At 40.8% G+C, this 19898-nt stretch overlaps 1 protein-coding gene and 1 long non-coding RNA gene across 2 annotated transcripts in view; one reads left to right on the forward strand and one right to left on the reverse strand.

Annotated features, from left to right (window-relative positions):
• The window catches only part of FBXW4 (F-box and WD repeat domain containing 4), an 80468-nt gene extending 67531 nt beyond the window's left edge, over nt 1-12937 (reverse strand). The window contains exon 1 of the mRNA XM_060127046.1: nt 12125-12937. Coding sequence (XP_059983029.1) covers nt 12125-12924 — 800 coding nt within the window. The 5' untranslated portion in view covers nt 12925-12937. The remainder of the gene's footprint in view (nt 1-12124) is intronic.
• LOC132507559 (uncharacterized) overlaps nt 11941-19898 on the forward strand; it is a 38727-nt gene continuing 30769 nt past the window's right edge. The window contains exon 1 of the long non-coding RNA XR_009536213.1: nt 11941-12258. This is a non-coding gene — a long non-coding RNA (uncharacterized LOC132507559). The remainder of the gene's footprint in view (nt 12259-19898) is intronic.

Consider the following 19898-nt stretch of genomic DNA (forward strand, 5'->3'; position numbering starts at 1 on the left):
ACATAGGAAACTGGGATCTGGGCCCCAGTTCCGCCTCTTACTAATGATATAACCCTGGTTACCTAGCTTCTCTAATTGTCCATATCCGCACCTATGAAATAAGGATAGTATTTCACACAATTATGGTGTTTTAAAATGACAACTAAAACAAAATACAGGATAAGTTATAAATCACTTGAAAAAGGTTAATTATTTTTACATAAATATAAATATAGTAGTAGTTTATATCGATGAATAGTGACATCACTAAAGCTAATCTAATAATCATTTCTTTTTCTTCTAACTAATTTAATTGTAACTCTTGGAAATTGTTCTTCTAATGTCAAATATTAGCCCTCTTTCAGGCTGAGTGATTAGGATTTGGGTACACACATGTTAAAGCTAAAATATATTATTGAATTATTCCACTGGGTGAACGTGGTCCCCAGTTTCACATTTCTAGAGAGTAACCTACACTACTAGATGGTTAGAAAACCTCGGATCATAAAAGGCAGTCAACAGGATGGATCAAAAGAATTGAACTCTTAGTGAAAAAGATCAGACCCACTATCAAATCTTATCTACAAGTCCCTCCCAGATATAAAAGAGGAGATTGTTCATAGTTAACCTCTCCTCTTGAGTTAGGTCTAAGTTAGTAGGTGGAGGTGAAACCAAAAATTGAATATTCTGGATCATAGCAGGAAGGAAACAAGGGAGAAAGAATCAATATATTTCCTGAATTGGGATAAGGACAATACTTCTCTCATCTCCCTGGTCACTTAACTGCCATTTGGTGACACTTTACTAAGGGTCAAAGCACTGCCCTGAGGGCCTGATCACAGAAGCAAGAAACTTTCAAAGTTGAACTTTAGATGCTGCTACCAAGCAGCAGGTGCAGGCATCCTCTCCCACAACCAACACCATAATCAAAATACTTGGCTCTGGTCTTTCAAATCAAATTTCAACTTTTTAAAAACATTCCATTTGGCTTTCACTTGAGAAACAGTTACACTTTGTTAAAAGCAGCTTAACAACTCAGCTTTTTTTTTTTTTATCCCTTTTGTTTGTTCAATTCTTTCTGATGGTTAGTTTCCCTAGCTGGTGGCCAAATCATATCTATATTCTTATTGGCTTCAACACTTGAAAAATCACAAGGAATAAAAAAACTCCTCTCTCTGAAGACAGGTATCCCTCCCTCCCTGTAGGGATCTATCACAACCTAGTCAAAGGGAGTCGGCAGAACAAGTCCAAAGTGCCTGAGAAGACAGGAGCAGGTGCCCCTGGGAATTCAATAAGGACTCTTGCTCCCATCCTTGAAATGCTCTCAGCTTGGCTGTTTCTTCAACAGTTACTGGTATAAAGTGGGGGTGCTCCCCCCCAAAATGATTAGTGCCCTGTAAATAAACCTCTGGCACAGCTATTAATGCATGGAGGAATCTCTAACCTGGCCTGTGGGCCTGGTGGAACTTCCATTTTCCCAGCCCTCTTTCTCTTGCCTCAGGCTCATTTTTCCACTTGGCCCCCCTCCCTCTCAGCTTTCCGGCACTTAGTCACCATTATAGTTTGACTGCATTCCTGGGTGCATGACCTATTTTAAACAAAAACAACACAACATGCACCCACAGTAAGCTATCAGGCCCCTTAAAATCTTGGCAACAGGGAGTCCAGAGGGACAGAAATTAATCTAGGAAGTTATCTAGAGTCCCCTTTCATTTCACCTCTCCTCACTCACACCCCAAACCAAAAGCAAATAAATAAACCGAATTTGAAGAAAAATGGCTGGGGGATGAAGGAGGGGAAGTGTGAGTATATTAGAGAGGTATTTACCTGCACAGTCTCTGACATCAGAAACCTCCTGGATCACAAATCAATTTCCCTCTTTGCCCCATCTTGAAGTGTGATTCCCCTTGATACCGCCAATGTTGCCTACCTGCGTGACTGACATGATTTCCATAAGCATAACTTCCTGCTGCCTATTCAGTAAAGGAGGGTGTCTGTCCACAAGTGTAGAACAAGGCCATCTCAAGGGGAAGTGGGCTAAGAATGGGAGGCAGGGCTATGCAAAATGATGCTTGGGGGCTTGGAGTTTTAACTCAACACCATCTCGATTTCTTTGATCTTCTTGCTCACCAGAAAGCAGATTTCCCGCCATACTGGCTGTGCCCACCAGCTCTGCTACCAATACTAAGAATTTGGCTCTAACGTATGTACAAGTATTTAAACAGCCCAAGACAAGAAGCTTCTAACTCTTCATTTATACACATGTTAGACTAAATCCTCCAATGGCCTCAGAAGCAGAGGTCTATAATTAAGGTTCAAAATAAATCAGTGAAAAATCATATATTGTGTTAAACTGCCTATCCTTCTGGCCAGGGAATAGGGAACAGCCTCAACATCGAAGAAGTGAGATTACAGGGAACATGCCCGTCATGAGGACAGGACCAAAGGCAAGGAGAGCATGGGGCAGACCCACATCTCCCTTGAAAGGCCTCCAAATGTCAGCTCCCTTTACTCAATTCAACCTCACCTCCCATGGCTCCACACTCTGCAACTGAACTCCAGCGAAGCCATCTCTCTTTTACATTCATTCCTATCCCCATACCTTCTCCTATATTGCCAGAACCAGCCTACTTTGTCCCTGACAAATGCATGCTTCCCCCTTTGGGCACTAGTCAAATTCACCCATTTTTCTTCAAAATCCAGTTTAAGCCTCTACTTCCCTGACTCCTCCAAACATTCTTCTCTCTCTCACGTGAACCCTTAGACTGAACCTACCATAAACTGAGGCACTGTTAGCTTTTCACAGCTGTATATCTTGTTTGTCCAATACAGTCATAAATTCCACAGGATTGAGTCTTAAAACTCTTAGTACTTCTAAAAGTGTATCTCAACCAGTATGCTGCAGAGCAGTGATATACCAGGAACCCTGAATAAGTGTGCCATAAAATTTTTAATGATTTATAGACTTTATTTTCATTCAACCAAAGATCCACATTTTTATGAAGATATCTGTCAGACAAACCAAGGAGCCACAATATGGCTCATGACACAACTTGCTGAGAAAAAGAGAAAGATTGCGTGTTCAGAGGAACATATATAAACTTTACCTCAAAAGATGTAAGAGAACAAGGTCAGGGCAGTAAACAGTTCTACTCAAACAGTAACATACCAAACAGTGAACAAGTAAATGGACAGGTTTTTCAACTTTCTGAAACCTGCTTTTTTTAAAAAAAGACATTCATCTTTCAATCCTTTAATGTACTATCAAAAGTTTTAACATCATACAAAAATATGTCTTAGACACAAAGGTAAGAACCGTGGTCCTAGCATAATAGGTATTCTGATAGATACTGCTTAGGTATCTATCAGAAATACAGTTCCCCCTTTGGCAAGTCACACTTTCAACAATACCTATAGATTTTCAGGAGCCTAGACACACTATCTTCAAGCTCCAGAGGCCCTTCCTAAAAACGTACAGTATACCACATCTTCAGAAATTCAACCAAGCCCTCCAAATTCTTATGCTAGAGAGGCTCAAGGGAAGGAATCTGAGCAGATGAAGTATCTTAATGTGTCACCCCCATGTCAAAGCTGTCCAAAGCAGTTTCTGAAGCACTGGGCATAACCCTGATCCTTTATGTGAGCTTAGGATTTAGGGCCGTGTTCACATTCATTTCCTCCTGCTATTGGTCAAGTTCTATATTTGTAGGGCACTTGACCAGTGTGTGTATTCTGCAAGAGGTTAAGAGATATTAAGCAGGAGAAAAAAGAATTTTATGGTCAAAACATTTTGGACAATACTGAAACAAAATTAAACAGGTCTCTCTAGCACAGGACTTCTCTGAGCCTTTAATTTACCAATGGGCATTGTGAATCCCCAAGAGAGGGGATGTGGAACACAGCATTTCCCACACTCATTTAATCACAGAATCAGTTTTTCAAGAATCCCACAATACAGCTTTCAGAAAGGCTGATGTAGCACTTTCTGAGAATAAACAACAGCAAGAAAGATGCCACTGTTTTTTGTGAACAGGCTATCTTCTGAGTCAAGAATCAGGCACTACCACAGACTCAGAAGTGGATTTTGTTCTCATACCTTCAAAATGACTTTTCCCTGGGCTCTCCATCTGAAATGTGAGGAATAATTATACTGCTCTGCTTCTCAGGGTTGTTTTTTATTGTTTTTAACCTTGCAACTGTGTTTCATATTAATCACCAAAACAGGTTCTCAGCCCAAGTGGCCAGGCTTCAAAAATCCCTGGTGCCCTTCCAGCCTGGAAGAAGAGATGGAGAGAACATGAACCAGACGCCACCCAGAAAGTTTTTACTCCAGTTTCTCCAGAAATCTCCAGTTTCTAGGCCATTATGATAAAGTCAAACCGCGCGAAGATAAGGGATGAATGAGCGGTTCCCCTTTAGTAACTCACTTCTGGAGGGAGGCCCCTTTTAATCACACACACCACCTGGATCTGAATCTTGACTCACCTTTTCAGTGTGGAATTTCTAAAGGAAATTCTAAGAAACAAAGGAGATCAAAGCTGGATCTACAGGGAAGAAAGAAAAAGAAGTACTGGAAGAGGACTATTTCCCTTTCTCCACAGAGAAAGAACCAATTACAAAGCTAGTGAGCAGGGGAAATATCATTCCTTTCAGTGAAACAGCTTTCCAGGAAAAGTATCTCAACATATTTACTATAAAACAATTTAATTTCCCTGTCCCATCACCTGCCACCCCATCCCCATCCCCCCCAAAAGCCCACAGGTTGTGGATTTCCTCTCATTCTTGGCAGAGTTACCAGAAGAAATACAATACCCCCTTCGGACTGCTCCCAACAGCTGCTGGAACAAGGGGAGCTGGGGGTAACCTTCCAAAGCTGCCTCGAAAAATGACCATTCCCCCTGCCAAACCATGTAGCCAGTGAACATAAGACAGCTCTTTTTCTACTTTCTTAAAGGGGAGACCCCAAAAGCAACAGTGTCCCCTAGACCAAAATACTTGCCTCCAGCCTTTCTGTTCTCCTCAACTTGACTCTAAGCTGAAACTTCTAATACCTATTTCTTCCCTAACATGCACTTTTTTTTTAATATTTATTTATTTTATTTATTTATTTTGGCTGCACCGGACCTTAGTTGCAGCATGCGGACTTTTTTTTTTTTTGGCTGCGTTGGGTCTTCGCTGCTGCGCGCAGGCTTTCTCTAGTTGCAGCGAGTGGGGGCTACTCTTTGTTGCGGTGCTTGGGCTTCCCATTTCAGTGGCTCCTCTTGTTGAGGAGCACTGGTTTAGGCACGAGGGCTTCAGTAGTTATGGCACGCAGGCTCAGTAGTTGTGGCTTGTGGGCTCTAGAACACAGGCTCAGTAGTTGTGGCACATGGGCTTAGCGGCATGTGCGATCTTCCCAGACCAGGGCTTGAACCCGTGTCCCCTGCATTGGCAGGCGGATTCGTAACCACTGGGCCACCAGGGAAGTCCCCCTAACATGCACTTCTTAAAACAATCATCTACTACTTCACAGAACTAGCATTTTTTATTTGTTTAACCCACCAATATCCAAGTTAGGGTTCTTATCAAACTCCTATTCAAGGTAACTTCCTTGTCTCTGTCCACCTCCCCAATGCCACATTCCTCATGTATGTGTGCGCACATGCACACACACACACACACACACACACACACACACACACACACCCCTCCTTTCAGGTCAAAAGCCTTCCTAGAGAAAAGTATAGGAACAAATTGCACTGGTTGCACTGTACCCCGGCCCTTTTCCCCTTCCCCAACATCATCATACACTAAATGCATCTCAGTTCTGTCTAGAAAACCCCCTTGCCAGGCAGCAGAGACACTTCCAGTTAGCCTTCAGCCTCTCAGCTGAGACCACCAACAAAGAAGTTCACGAATGTCAATTGGGGGCACAGGCAATATCTCTCTTTGCCGAGGAGAAACTGGACAGAGCCTCCAGCATCATTCCCCAAAGGTGACAGCCGGGGTCGAGTGAAGACTGTGAAAATTATACAAGGGCTGGGGGAGAAAATATAATGTAAGGAATGATTTGGAATCAGGGGCAGGAGGAGGCGGAGGCATGAACTGGCTGACCCCAAATGTCTTTTCCATCTCTAACTCCTATGATTCTTTGACCTCCAATTTTGTGCTGCGAACAAGGAATGGAAAGTCAACAGACGTGGTGATGTTTTGAAAGAGCCTGGCAGTCTGCTCTTGTCATTTAGTGGCCTTTGCATGTATTTTTTAAGGTGTCTTCAAGCCCTGTCTTCATTTCACAGTTGTCACCTTTCTCAACAATTTGAGCTCATGTCAAACACCAAAAAAGAAGGAGAAGAAGAAAGAATGTACTGGCAATTAATTGTCGGCTAAAGAGGGGCAGGCACAAAGGCCCATTGGGTGGCCCAGACTCCCAGGGAGGGCAATGTGGACAATTTGGATATAACGAAGAACTAACTCAAAGTTGAGACAAAGGAGCCAAACCTCTAACAAGAGATAAATTCTTTCTCCAGATAGTCTCATAGTCAGTTTTAGATATAGTTCAAGCCTTTACATGATTCAAGATTCATAAACATGTTCTTAATTAGCACAACCATCTTGCTTCTACTGATTACACATGGAGTTCCATCTGAAAGCTGTTCAAATCTGGGCAAGATTGCTGAATAGAAAGGACTTTCCTCAAAGATAAACCAAATCTTTGGATTCTCAACCTCATCGGATGGTTGACACACACACCTGAGATAAATTCTGGAGTTTATCAAAAATCTGTTTCTGTAGATCAGAGTGGGGGGCATGTCAATTTTCACTGGAAATTCAAAACTCAACTTCTTCCTCATTTTTCCAAACAGTCAATCTCGTCTTAAATTTTCAAAATTTATTGGAGCCTGGCCTCAAGAAGAGTCTACCTAAAAGTCTCCCTATTCCATGGTTATGAGTAAGGACCAGAAACTAATCCAATGCCAGGGTCAATCCAGAGTTAAGGTTAAGTTGTCACACAAAGGTAATTCTTTTCTATGTAAAACACTCAAAAATAATTTTTTAAAAAATGTGTATGCTTCATCAGTAACCTCACTGCCAGTTTGATTTCAAGCAGGTCAAGCACAATCTCTACCTAAGGTGAAACGGCTAGACACAGAAAACTGAAACTAAGAAAACTGAGAGTATTGAAGTATTTTCAGAGATTTCATTCAAAATAAATTGTTTATCTTGTAGATTATGAGGACTTTGGATTTCTCCATGATTCTGCCTTGAAAGCTAGGAAATTCATCCCCTACTATTCAAGTTTTACAAGACTGGAAAGGATATAAGCTGCTTCCATATTCTCAGTCTTGGAGGAAAAGGCCTCTTGCATTCCTCCAGTTTGCATTTGGAGGTACTGACTGTACTAGACCATTTCCTGCTTCCACAGGTGTATTGTTTCATTTATTTTAAACATGTAAACTGAACTCACTTTTATTAACTCACAAAACCATTAAAAATAAGGCCTTTCCAAAAACAGTTGAAGGTAAATACATCCATATAAGAAACCTTTCAATGAACCAGAGAACAAGTAAGTGACTGCTTCCTAGGTAAGGCAGAAAGGTGAAGGAGAGAGCCAAAGCTACTTTAAGTTGCTAATTGTTTTCTGAAAATCACTGTTCAGGCCCTAAAAGTAACCAGTGAGCAATGCCTTCTCTGTTCAGAGTTAGGAAACTTTATGCTTTCTGGGTCAAAAAAATGCTCTTAGGTGCAATCATTTTAAAACAAACAAACACACTCTGCTTATCTGTGTCCATCTCACCACTCTGGACGTTAATCATCACTGAAATAGATACCCCATTCCCCTGGCCTCAAAGAGCTCCAAGCCTACTAGACCCTGGCTGAGGAATGAATGTACATGCCAGGGCAAACACCTCAGAGCCTGACTCCCTAAACACCTATTGTTAATTCTAGGCAAATCTATCACAGGCAAATGCAAGAGAGCACCCAGGTAATGCTCAAAGGATATTTAAAATAAAATTCAAGTTTGAAAACATACAGGACTTAATTTAGGAGAAGATCAAGACTGCAAAAGTATTTTTAAAAATAGATTTACATACATGGATATACTTTTTTCTTTCCATTCTTTGCTCTTGTTAATTTTACAGTATCAGAATTTACAAATAGCACCTTTGCTCTTCCACCTCTCATACTTTCTAACTTCTTGCATTTAGCCTACATTATAAACTGACGGAGTTAAATTTCACTGTTTTGTTCTTGAAGACTGAACTAGCTTAGTTTTGCCCCGACTGTTCAGGAAAAACTTAAAAGATTGCTATATGAAACATTTCCTTGATTTTTATATTAAAGATATTTCTATTCCCCCAGGCTTCATAAAACATTCAAATAAAACTGATTTTAAACCAGATGGCTGACTCAAGCTGTCTTTGTGTCCACTTAAAAAAGAAGTTCAGGATACCTACCAGTGCTCACTGTTTGGGCAGGAGGCCTAAAGGGAAGCAAATTATTTGTTTGTGGTTTTAAAGTGGCCAAAATGCCTTCAAGCACAAGTATAGACCATTAACAAATCACAAGGAACCAAAGCAGTTCATCTTACTCAACAAAGCTATGATCAGTTAGGAACAGCCAAACTGAATGGGACTTGCCCTGGGCCGGAAGGTCAGTAAATCTTACTTTGTGTTTCCGAGAATTCATGAGGCTCTTCGGCAGGGAGTACAGACCCTAAAGCTCACAGGTTCTGCTGTCATGTTGCCAAAAACATTCAGGACAGGTGAGGGAAACTAAGCAGTGTGTGTGTGTGTTTTCCCCACCTCCTGTCTTTAGGCAGCATCTCCAATTCAAACCATCTTCACTTTTGCTATATAGACTGACTAGAGGAGAAGACAAGCAATTAAAACGTTCCATTTTACACCAATTTATTGAGTGCCTACTATGTACTGAATACTGTGCTATCACTTACACATCACAACACTTAAGTCTCATTTTACTGGATATGTTATTCCCATTGTTTATAGATGATAAAACTCCGGGGCAGTGAAGTTGTGTGGCTTCTGATAAAATGCAGTTTTGTGTTGTGCTTATAAAAACATATCCTACTGTCCAGTGTGCAGTTAATTAGCCCAAAATATGAACTACAGCCCTGCCACTATCCAAGCAGCCGCACCTTCATTGAACTTTGGGCCCAAGCTCCCTGATGCCCTAAGAGGGCTGGGGTACATGCCATCTCCCTCCAGGGATGACAACCACCTCTCTTGGTGGCTTATCACATCTCTGCAGCTGTCCAAAAACAGACCACACTGGTAAAGATTCTCTCCACCTGCTGTAACACGCATAGCTTTTCCCCTCAACTCAGAAAATACGAGCAGTGACCCTGCTCTTTACCAAGTGCTGTGGTAAAACAACTTCCCTAGAAAGTTGGAGATACCACATCCTAGGACATAGGCAAGAAATCAAAACACACATGGCTAATAAATAATAAAGCCAAATCACTTGGCAGTCTCAAAGCACTTTATACTATAAACTGATTTTCATTTTGTTATTATTGCTTACAGAATGCACACTCATTCACATTATCTCTTAGAGCATTTGAAAAGGAAAGAAAAATAAACATAAATTCTTTCATTTGTTCATTCAATCTCTATAAACAAGAAAGCCAAATTTTGCCATGGCTGACTTGGGTTTCGGGCATTTTAGACAACTTCTAGGTCAACTGACATGTTCTTTGAAAGAGTTTTTCTTACAAAAAATGATGGTAATAAGACTTGCATGCCCCCCAAATCCCAAAGAATCATTATCATCAACAACAAAATCATACTAGAAATAATAAAAGTTAAACAAAATTATCAGGTTCAAAATTTCCAAAAGATTGTAGCAATCCTGGACATCATTAATAATACCCAGCTGAAAAACATACTGAAAAAGAGATTGCATTCACAATAAAAACAAATTGAATAGCATATTTAGGAATACTTAGGAATAAGTGTAACAACAGACATGTAGAAACTTTATAGTGAAAACCACAGAAACTTTTGAAAACGCACAGAATTTTTTTTTTTTTTGGCTGGGGTGTTGAGTGAGAGTGAAGACGTCACACACATACAAATCCAACAAGGATAATCTAAACCTAACAGATATTAGACTGTCAAAAGGCAGCAATATTTAAAATAGAATGGAAATGGAAAAATACATCAGTGGAACAAAATGGAGAGTTCAGATATAGACCAATATATATACACATATATAATATGTATGTATGTGTGACTGTATATACACATAGCTATATAAACTTAATATCTGACAAAGTAAGCTTTCTAAAACAAATTTTTTTTGTCTTTCTAAAGGGAAAGACAAGAATTATTTAACAAAAAGTGTAGTGGTAACTAGGTAGGTGTTTAGAAAAAAAGAAGGTTGAACTCACCCCTTATACCAAAACAAAAGTGATATTAATCAAAGTGTTAACTATTTTTAAAAATCAAATTTTAGGAAGACCAACAGAATATCAGAGAAGACTTATCAGGTCTGTGGAGAAATCATAAATTTCTCAGTTTGCAGGGGTGGGGGAGATTTAAAAATCACATAAAAACTGACAGATTCTGATATATTTAAATGTAAAACTTCTATAGGCTAAAAACAGTGAAGTAAAAAGAACAAACTGGGAAAAATATAATATTTGCATCAAAGATGACATACTAGAGCCTAATATCTATGACCCACAAGGACTGGAATCCTTTATAACAGTAACTTCAGGACCCCAATAATAAATGTGCAAAGGCTAGGAAAAGACAATCTCACGGGTGAAACAAACACAGGGGAAAATATTTATGCTGGTCAGTGGTAAAGGAATGCAAAGTAACAAAATTTTGAGATACCATTATATGTCCACTAACATAGCAAAGATTTTTTTAATTCTTACATGAAATTAGCTTAATAATTTGTTGCTATTGTCACTGTAACTTGGTACAACACCTTTTTACAAACCATAACCTTTGATCCAGTAATGCCAATATTGAGAATTTATCCTAAGGAACCAATTCAAAAAGACATATGTATTATACAGTATGTGACATATCTCAATAAAGCTGTTACCAAAAAGTGCATTAAATTATTCATTTCCTTGTTATCTATGATAGCAAAAAGCTGCATACAACCTGAAAGTCTAATATTAGAGGAATGTTTTTAATCTCATGGTACAGCCCACAAACATTTATTATGTACCTATTCTGTTAGGATCAGTAGGATAGCAACTAAGAGGAGGAAAAAGTGTGCAAATGATTTTTAAAATGTGTAATTTTTAAAACTGAATAGTTATCTAGAGGTGGTGGTATTATAGCTTTTTATGTTTTAAACCAACTTTCTTTAATGTTGCTATACGGTATTAGAACTACCTTTTTTCTTTTTTAACCCAAATTGGATGGAGTTGGGTGCAATCTGAAAGCTTTTACTCCTCCAATTCCACATTTTTTTTTCCCCTCCCTATTAACTGCTTACATGGTTAAGTTTTTCATTCACAGGTCTCAGATCCTACCAAGTACAGGCCAAATTACAATACCATGCCTTCGTGTACAGTCTATACTGTACTCATCCAACCCCCTGCCATAAGCAGGCACCCTTTTTTGTGTCATTCTGCCTCCATCAAGTCGTAAACTATGGTTGACACTTGGACCAAGGGCCTTCTTTTGGGGTGTGAACCCTTTCCTCCGTATTCGATTTTATCCACGCCCTGAAGCCTAACAACCCTTGGAAGGGGGTGAGAGAGTGAATGTCCACAAAAACGTCCTGAAAGGCCACATAGTGGATATGGGTCCTACACCTGGACGGGTGGAGGCCTCTAAAGCCACAGACCAGCCGGGCTCCTCTGGAGCTGAGGAACCCAGGCGGTCAACGTCTGCGAAAAGACACAATTAAAAGCTGACGGGAGTGCTTAAGATGGCTAATTGTGAGGAGCCGCCCACGGGGAGGGTGCTGACTGAGGGATGCTGTTGGGAGACCTCCTCGGATGGGGTCCTCTGAGAGGAGCAGGGTGCTCGGGGAGGGATCGGCGGAGGCCGGGTCCGGGCCTCAGAATTCGGGGTGCGACACAGCCCCAGGCCGACCAGGCCGCGGCGCCCCGCCCTTTCCCGGGACGAGGGCCGGCCCGGGGCGGGGAGCGGGTGGGCGAGCGGGCGCTTACAGGTCGGTGCCGAGACGCGTGAAGCCGGAGTTGAGCGAGGCCCGGGCTATCCGGCGCCAGAGCAGGTCGCAGTTGGTGAAGCGCCGCAGCCAGCGGCACACCTGAGCCAGGCGGCCGAGGGCCTGCATGTCCAGGTAGGAACAGATGAGCAGCAGCAGCTCCTCCGGCAGGCGCAGGAGCGCGGGCCCCGCGGCGGGGCGGCCGGCAGGCTCCCGGGCTCCCGCCTCTTCCTCAGCCGCCGCCGCCATGGCCGCCCCTGTCCCAGCGAGGCGGCCCCAAGCCTGACACCCTCGTCCCTGTGCTCTCGCCGGCCTGGCCTCCTCCCGCTGTCCAGTTCTGACCCTCCACTCCTCCTTCTTCCCATCATATCTTCCTTTGGCCTCCTTCCGCGCCCCTGCGCTCCCCTCATCTCCCCTGACGATCCTTCTCGCCCCTTCCTCTACGCTTCCGCCTCCCTCTCCTACCTTTCCCAGGCCTGCCCTCTCTCCCGCCTCGGCCCCCAGCCCCGCTGCCTCCTTCGCCTGTGGCGGCTGCGGCTTCCCTTCCGCCCCGCTTCCTCTTCCGCCTTGCCCTGCTCCTGCTTTCCCCTTCCCCTTCCCTTTCCTCCGCTTTCCCCTCGCGGCTCTCCCTTCCTGCAGTTTCCTCGTCTCCCCGCTCTCGCCCTCGCCAGGCCCGCCGTTCCCGGGGGGCCCTAAGCCGCCCTGGCTGCCCATGAGCGGCCGCGGAGCCGGCCCGACGCAGAGCCAAGCCCGAGCCGCCGCCGCCGCCGCCGCCGCCGCCCCAGGAGGAGGCGACACCATGTCGGACCGGGTCACATGGGGCGGCGCGGGCCGAGGCCTGGGCCCGCCCCTCACACCCGCGGCCGTGGAGCGGCTTCGGGGTGCGGGCCGAGACCGGGGATATGCCCCCTCCCATACCCCGGGCCGCCCGGAGCGTGTGCAGGAAGCGCAGCTTGCGTTCATCTAGCATGCAAGGCCTGCCGAGCACCTGGCTACGGCGGCAAGAGGAGCTTCCGCATTCAAGAAGCGCTTAGTTCTAGCCGCTGCCCTCAAGAAGCACACACTTGGATGGCCTTCCCCCTCCGGTAGCCCTCCTCTACTTCGGCTGATGCCTCCTTTCCACAGGCCACGTACCAGGGCCCCACGAACTGCATCCCTAGAAGTAGGCCGGGTTCTCACACGGGGTGTAAACCACAGTCCTAGCAATGAGCTGGCATTTTAGACGTTTTGGGAGGTTGCAGTCCTCTAGATCCTGAATCCATAACTCCCCAGTCATGTATAAGCAAGTGGTAAAGCTATTAGTCACCACGCAAGGGCAAGTGGATTCTCCAAGGTCATCCAGGAGCCCTTTCCCACACCACCCATTGCATTCACAAGGCCACCAATTTGAAGCTAGAGCTTAGAAGAATCCACTGAAGTCTAGACATGCTGTCCTGCACAGGCCCCTCTAGTCACACGTGGCTTTGGGGCATTGGAAACGTGACTAGTCCAAATCGAGGTGTGCTGTGTGAAAAACCCACCAGATTTTGAAGACTTATAAAAGAAAAAGAATGTGAACTATCTTATTAATAGTTTTATATTAATTACATGTTGAAGTGATAAGATTTTTGATACATTGGCCTAAATATACTTTAATGTAACTGCTAGAAAGGTTAAAATTATACATGTGACTTGAATTTGTGGCCCACATTATTTTTTCTACTGGACAGCATTGGGGGAGGCAGTAAGATTGGGAAGTGGGGGAGGAATATGCCTATCCCTGTCTGTATCCTGTACCCCAAATCCTAACAGTAAGGATTTGAGGGTTTTATTTTGTATTTACATATTAGGATCCATTTTCAGAAGCAAGAATGAATGAGAAATCGACTCTGGAAATTATTCAACACCTAGCATAGGCAAGGAGAGACTTAGGAGAGCAACGACATTGCATTATGTCACTGCAGAAGCATCATGTAACAAGGTCAGACCGGAATCTGGCTTTGCCCTAGAATTACTTTTTGATCTTAGCAAAACAACAACAAAAAACCCCACCTATCTTGGCCTTTTAGTGTTCTCAGTCTGTAGTGGAGATAATGCCTCTGCCTTACTTTCGAGGGATAAATGAGATGATCCCTGTAAAATGCTTTGAACTCCTCTAAGAAAATTCTCAATAATAGTTACAGGTCAAATCCTTTTACAAAAAATACCCTACAAAAGGAAGAAAAAAAAAAGGTACAACAAAGGCTTTGTGTAGAAAAAGATTTCCAAACCCCAGCCAGCGGTTTACTTATTAAAAGCAATATTTGACACATTTCAGTACAACTAAAGAATTTAGACCATCTCTTAGAAATCATTATAAGGAAATCTACTGATTTCATACTGTTAGAAGGCTGTTGAGGTAGGAATGCTGAGTATTGAGGTAATATCATCAATTCAACACTTACTGATTTTGCTACAGTTGTGTACTGTGAGCCACTCTGAAAGGAAGAGAGAGATGACTATAGCATATGGTTCCTACATTTTGTGTTCATATTTGTGTTAAACATGTTTGTAATTTCTTACTGTTTGACTATTTTTTAACCATTCCTTTACACAGAGTAAAACTAAGTAGTTCATCTACACTGTACCTAGTTTTTAGTGGAAGACTTGAAAGCACAGAATATTATTTAATTAACCCAACATAAATCAAGTCAGTATTAAAATCCACAATCACACAAATGCAACTTATTCTTTACCCCATGTTGGCCTCATTGCTGGAGAAATTAAACCATCATTTAAAATTATCAGATCACCCTTTTTCACACCCAAACTAGAGATCAAGTGAACTGTTTAAGCTAGAATTTATGGTTTACTGATTTACAAAATAAGCCAAAGTACTCACCAGGCAGAAAGTCAAAGCCAAAAAGGAAAATTGGCATATATTCTATATTTGGTGGTGATGTGTATCCCTAAATTCCTGAGCTTAAAAAAAAAAAAAACAACCTACAGTTTAGTCTCAGATCAGAGAAGCAGCTAGAATTTTTCATCAACCCTCCCTCCCCAACAAAACAAAAAAAATCCAATGTGGGGTTTAAACCAAACTTGGAAAAAACTACATCACAAAAAGCACTTTTAATGTTCTTTTTGGAGACAGGTTATTTAAAAAAATCAGCTGGATAGGAATTCCCTGGCGGTCTAGTGGTTAGGACTCCATGCTTTCACTGCCAAGGGCTGGGTTTGATCCCTGGTTGGGGAACTAAGATCCCACAAGCCTCATGGAATAGCCAAAAAAAAAAAAAAAGGATAAAAAATCAGCTGGGGCTGAAAAGATGGTTTGTAACAAAAGTAAATGCATATCTTCATGGGGAACCTGAATAGTGTTTTATTATCAAAGAAAATAGATACGTTAATAGCCAGAAAAGAAAATAGAAAGAGTACACTGGACTTCAGAACATCTTTCAGAAAAGTCATCAACTCCCTTGAAATTCAAATCCAGGAACCAATCATAGTGAAATAATATGGGGGGTGGGGTGAAATTTACCTTGTTTTTATAAGGCATTTTATTTAAAAATTTTAAAACTTGCATACTAATAAGTAAACTGAAAACATTGGACTACTTTTAACTTAGAATGCCAAAAACATGGAATTCATAATATTTTAAAACATAAGACGACTCAATATGAATTTTTTTCATTGAAGTATAGTTGATTTACAATATTAGTTTTAGACGTACAGCGTAATGATTCAATATTTTTATAGATTATATTCCACTTAAAGTTATTATAGAACTTCCCTGGTGGCACAGTGGTTAAGAATCCGCCTGCCAGTGCAGGGAACACAGGTTCGAGCCCTGGTCCAGGAAGATCTCACATGCCGCAGAGCAACTAAGCCCACATGCGACAACTACTGAAGCCCATGACCCTGGAGCCCGGGCTCCCCAACAAGAGAAGCCACCACAGTGAGAAGCCTGCACACCGCAACCAAGAGTAGCCCCCGCTCACCGCAACTAGAGAAAGCTTGTGCGCAGCAAGGAGGACCCAACGCAGCCAAAAATAAATTAAATTAAATTTAAAAAAAACTTTCAAAAAAATAGTTATTATAAAATATTGCCTATATTCCCTATGTTGTATGAGACAATATGAATTTCATACTGGGAATTTAGAAATACTAATATTAGTTTACTTTTAGAGAGAATTTTTAAGTACAGATATACAGTTCTTTGTGTATGTCCATGTAACTGACATGCATAGTAGTGATTATTGTTATAGATAATGTATAATATATGTTTAAGATTGTGAAAAGGCTAGAATTGTGTGTTCCATCCATTCTTATAAACATAGGTGACAGTCTCAGACAGGAGCCTTTTCCCACATCCAGTACTCCTGCACCCACATGCCCCTTAGGTAAGTCCTCAGGGCCACAGCCTTTAACTTTAAAGGCAGATTTAGTAGGGGAATTATTCTGAGATGAATGAGAGAGAGATTATTTTATGAATGACAATTTTCAATGTCATACGTTGGCTCAGACACTCACCATTATTCCTTTATAATAATAATATATTTATTGAGCACTTACTATATTTCAGGAACTATCATAAGAGCCTTCCATGTATTGTCTCACTTATTCATATCAACAACCACATAAGGAAGATACTATTAACCCATTTTTTGCAGAAGATGAAACTGAGGCCTATGGTCATGTTTCCTAAATGACAGAGCAGGTATCAAATCTAGACAGTCTAACCCCAAAGCTTGTACTCTGAACTGTGCCTTCACCATACACAGCAGAAAATGGAATAGGAATAAGGCATTGAATTCAAGGTCTTCTAGGATCCCTTACAACTAATATAGACACACCTAGTAATATACTTTACTTCTGACCATCAGGCAGGTCTGATACCTAAATAAAAGCTGCTTCTAAACAATTAAAGTAGATCCTGCATGTCTCAGTTACTTTTTAAGGGTTAACCGTGTAGAACCTACAGCCTCTTAATGCTTTTCATAATCTTTTTGCAAGACTTTAAAAGGATTTTTAGGAACTAATATATCTTACAAAAGAATATATAACTAAAGTTTAGTAATTCCTTCATTTTGCTTCAGCTTCAATTTCTTATGTTAAATTTAAGCAACAGTGTGTGTATGGTATGTATTATGAGCCTTTTTTGTAAATTTGTCCTTACCTATATATATTCAAAGTGAGACTTTGTAGAATGATGTTAATAATGGTTATTTCTAGGTAATGGAATTTTGGGATTTTACTTTGTACTTTTCTGTATTGCTTGATTTTTTTTTAATAAGAAGCATGTATCACCTTTACAAAATCAATAAAGTCGCTCAAAAAGAAGAATAGAGTTGTCATGCATCCAAACACACCATGCAACAAGAAAGTTGGAGATTTGAAGCCTAGATCATTGCCAGAGTTTTTAACTAGCCACCTAAGTTTCTTCAAACTTTATTTATTCCATTAAAATGTGTATCATGCAATAGTAAAATAATGAACAAAGTAGAGTATTAGAAAGAAGAAATAAGAGGCCTAACAATGAATACAAAAACATTTGAGGCTCTCATAAATAGAAGGATCAAGTCTAAAGTGTTGTTTTCAGAAATTACCAGGTTGGTAGTTTATATTCTGAAATCCTGTTAGAAACACAACCAAGATCTGCTCTGTTTTTCTATGAATCCACTATCTTTGTCCTATTCAAAGATAAAATATTTTAATTTCATATGAAATAATTTAAAGTATTGTTTAAAAATAGTACTTTATGCAGAAAAGACTAGAAGGAAATATGTCCATATGCTAGAAATGGATGCTGATGAGAGGTGGAGTTACGGGAAGTTCTTTGTGCTGTTGCTTTACACTTTTCTGCATTTTCTAAATGTTCTGCAATGAGCATATATTACATAGATAATCAGTTTTTCTTTCTTTTCTTTTTTTTGAATTTATTTTTTATACAGCAGGTTCTTATTAGTTATCTATTTTATACATATTAATGCATATATGTCAATCCCAATCTCCCAATTCATCCCACCACCACCCGCTTTCCCCCCTTGGTGTCCATACGTTTGTTCTCTACATCTGTGTCTCTATTTCTGCCTTGCAAACTGGTTCATCTGTACCATTTATAGACAATCAGGGTTTTTTTAAGTTCTTTTTTTAAAAAAAATATTTATTTAGCCGCGCCGGGTCTTTGTTGCGGCACACAGGATCTTCGTTGCCGCGTGCAGGATCTTCACTACAGTGTGCAGGATCTTTAATTGCAGCATGCGGGAGCTTTAGTTGCAGCATACGAACTCTTAGTTGCGACATGTGGGATCTAGTTCCCTGACCAGGGATCGAACCCGGGTCCCCCGCATTGGGAGCCTGGAGTCTTAACCATTGGACCACTAGGGAGGGGTGTCCCCATAATCAGTTTTTTCTTTAAAGAAAAAACCTAAGAGGTGTTTACACCTAAATGTAAGAAATAATTTAATTCAATATAATTTAATTAAACTAATTAATTTTAATATTTTTTAAAGTTCATTTTACAAATCTCCCACACAGAAGAATTCCAAATAATTTGTTATACTTCACCTTCAAGAAGGTGGAGCATATAACTACCCCCCGCCCCCCCCCACCCCACACGCACATTCCTAAGAGGACTGCATGTGGTGACTTCCTTCCAAAGAATACAATATGGAAAGAGGAGGAAAGAGTAACTTTACAGTGGAGAAGGCTGACAAACACTATTTCAGCCAGGCGATCAACACCTGTTCAACATCAACAGTGGTAAGTCACATTGATAGTAGGTACCCTTGATATACTGTGATGAAAGTGGTACTTTACCTCTGTGGTCGTCCTCCCCAAAAGCCATAATCCCAGTCTAATGAGAAAAACATCAGACAAATCCAAATTGAAGGATGGTCTACAAAAGTACCTGACCAGTCCTCCTCAAAAATGTCAAGATCATCAGAAACAAGGAAAGTCTGAGAAATTGTCACAGCCAAGAGGAACCAAAAGTGACATGACAAATAAATGTAATGTGGTATCCTAGAGCAGAAAAGAGAAAGGACACTAGGTAAAAACTAAGGAAACCTGGTTAGTCCATTAATCATTACAAACGCACAATACTGATGTAAAATGTTGATAATGGTAGTGTATAAGAACTCTCTGGGCTTCACAATTTTTCTGTAAATCTAAATATATTATACAAAATAAAGGTTTTTTAAAAAGTTTATTTTAGCCTTCTGTGACTTTTTACAGAAAATCTTTGCAAAACTTGTAATGCACATGAAGGCAGTGTGTTTACCAAGTTACAGAGATTTGCAATATTATGAAACCCTATCCTGTCATCCCAAATGCAAAAGAAAAAAGTAAAAATAATGTCCCATAAATCATCTCCAACAAAAATTAAACTGCTACTTAAGATTTCTAGTTATCCAAATTTACAGCTATACTAGAAAGATTCATTTTCCAAAGGGTAAGATGTCATTCTAAGATACTGTCCTGACTTTACAACTGTGAGAAACAGACATTTCCAAGCACCAATTTATGTATATGTTATACACACATGTACACAAAATTTAAGGACCATATGGCAAGTAAGGTAAGGGGGTGGGCAAGACAGAAATATAAAATGTAACTGTAGGGATAAAAAAGCAGATTTCTAGATTTGCCAGTTAAGTAACGTTATCATTAGTATGAGATAACTTTCTTATGTCAATAGGTGGTGTTCAAAGAGATTTTGAACAAAATGTAGAGCACGCCATCAGCATTAGGATCTAAGATAATTCATGGGATATCAGAATTTGTGATTTTTCTGATCTCTGTGAGGACACTGA

The sequence above is a fragment of the Lagenorhynchus albirostris genome, chromosome 16 (assembly GCF_949774975.1).
Source record: "Lagenorhynchus albirostris chromosome 16, mLagAlb1.1, whole genome shotgun sequence".
Classification (NCBI taxonomy): domain Eukaryota; kingdom Metazoa; phylum Chordata; class Mammalia; order Artiodactyla; family Delphinidae; genus Lagenorhynchus; species Lagenorhynchus albirostris.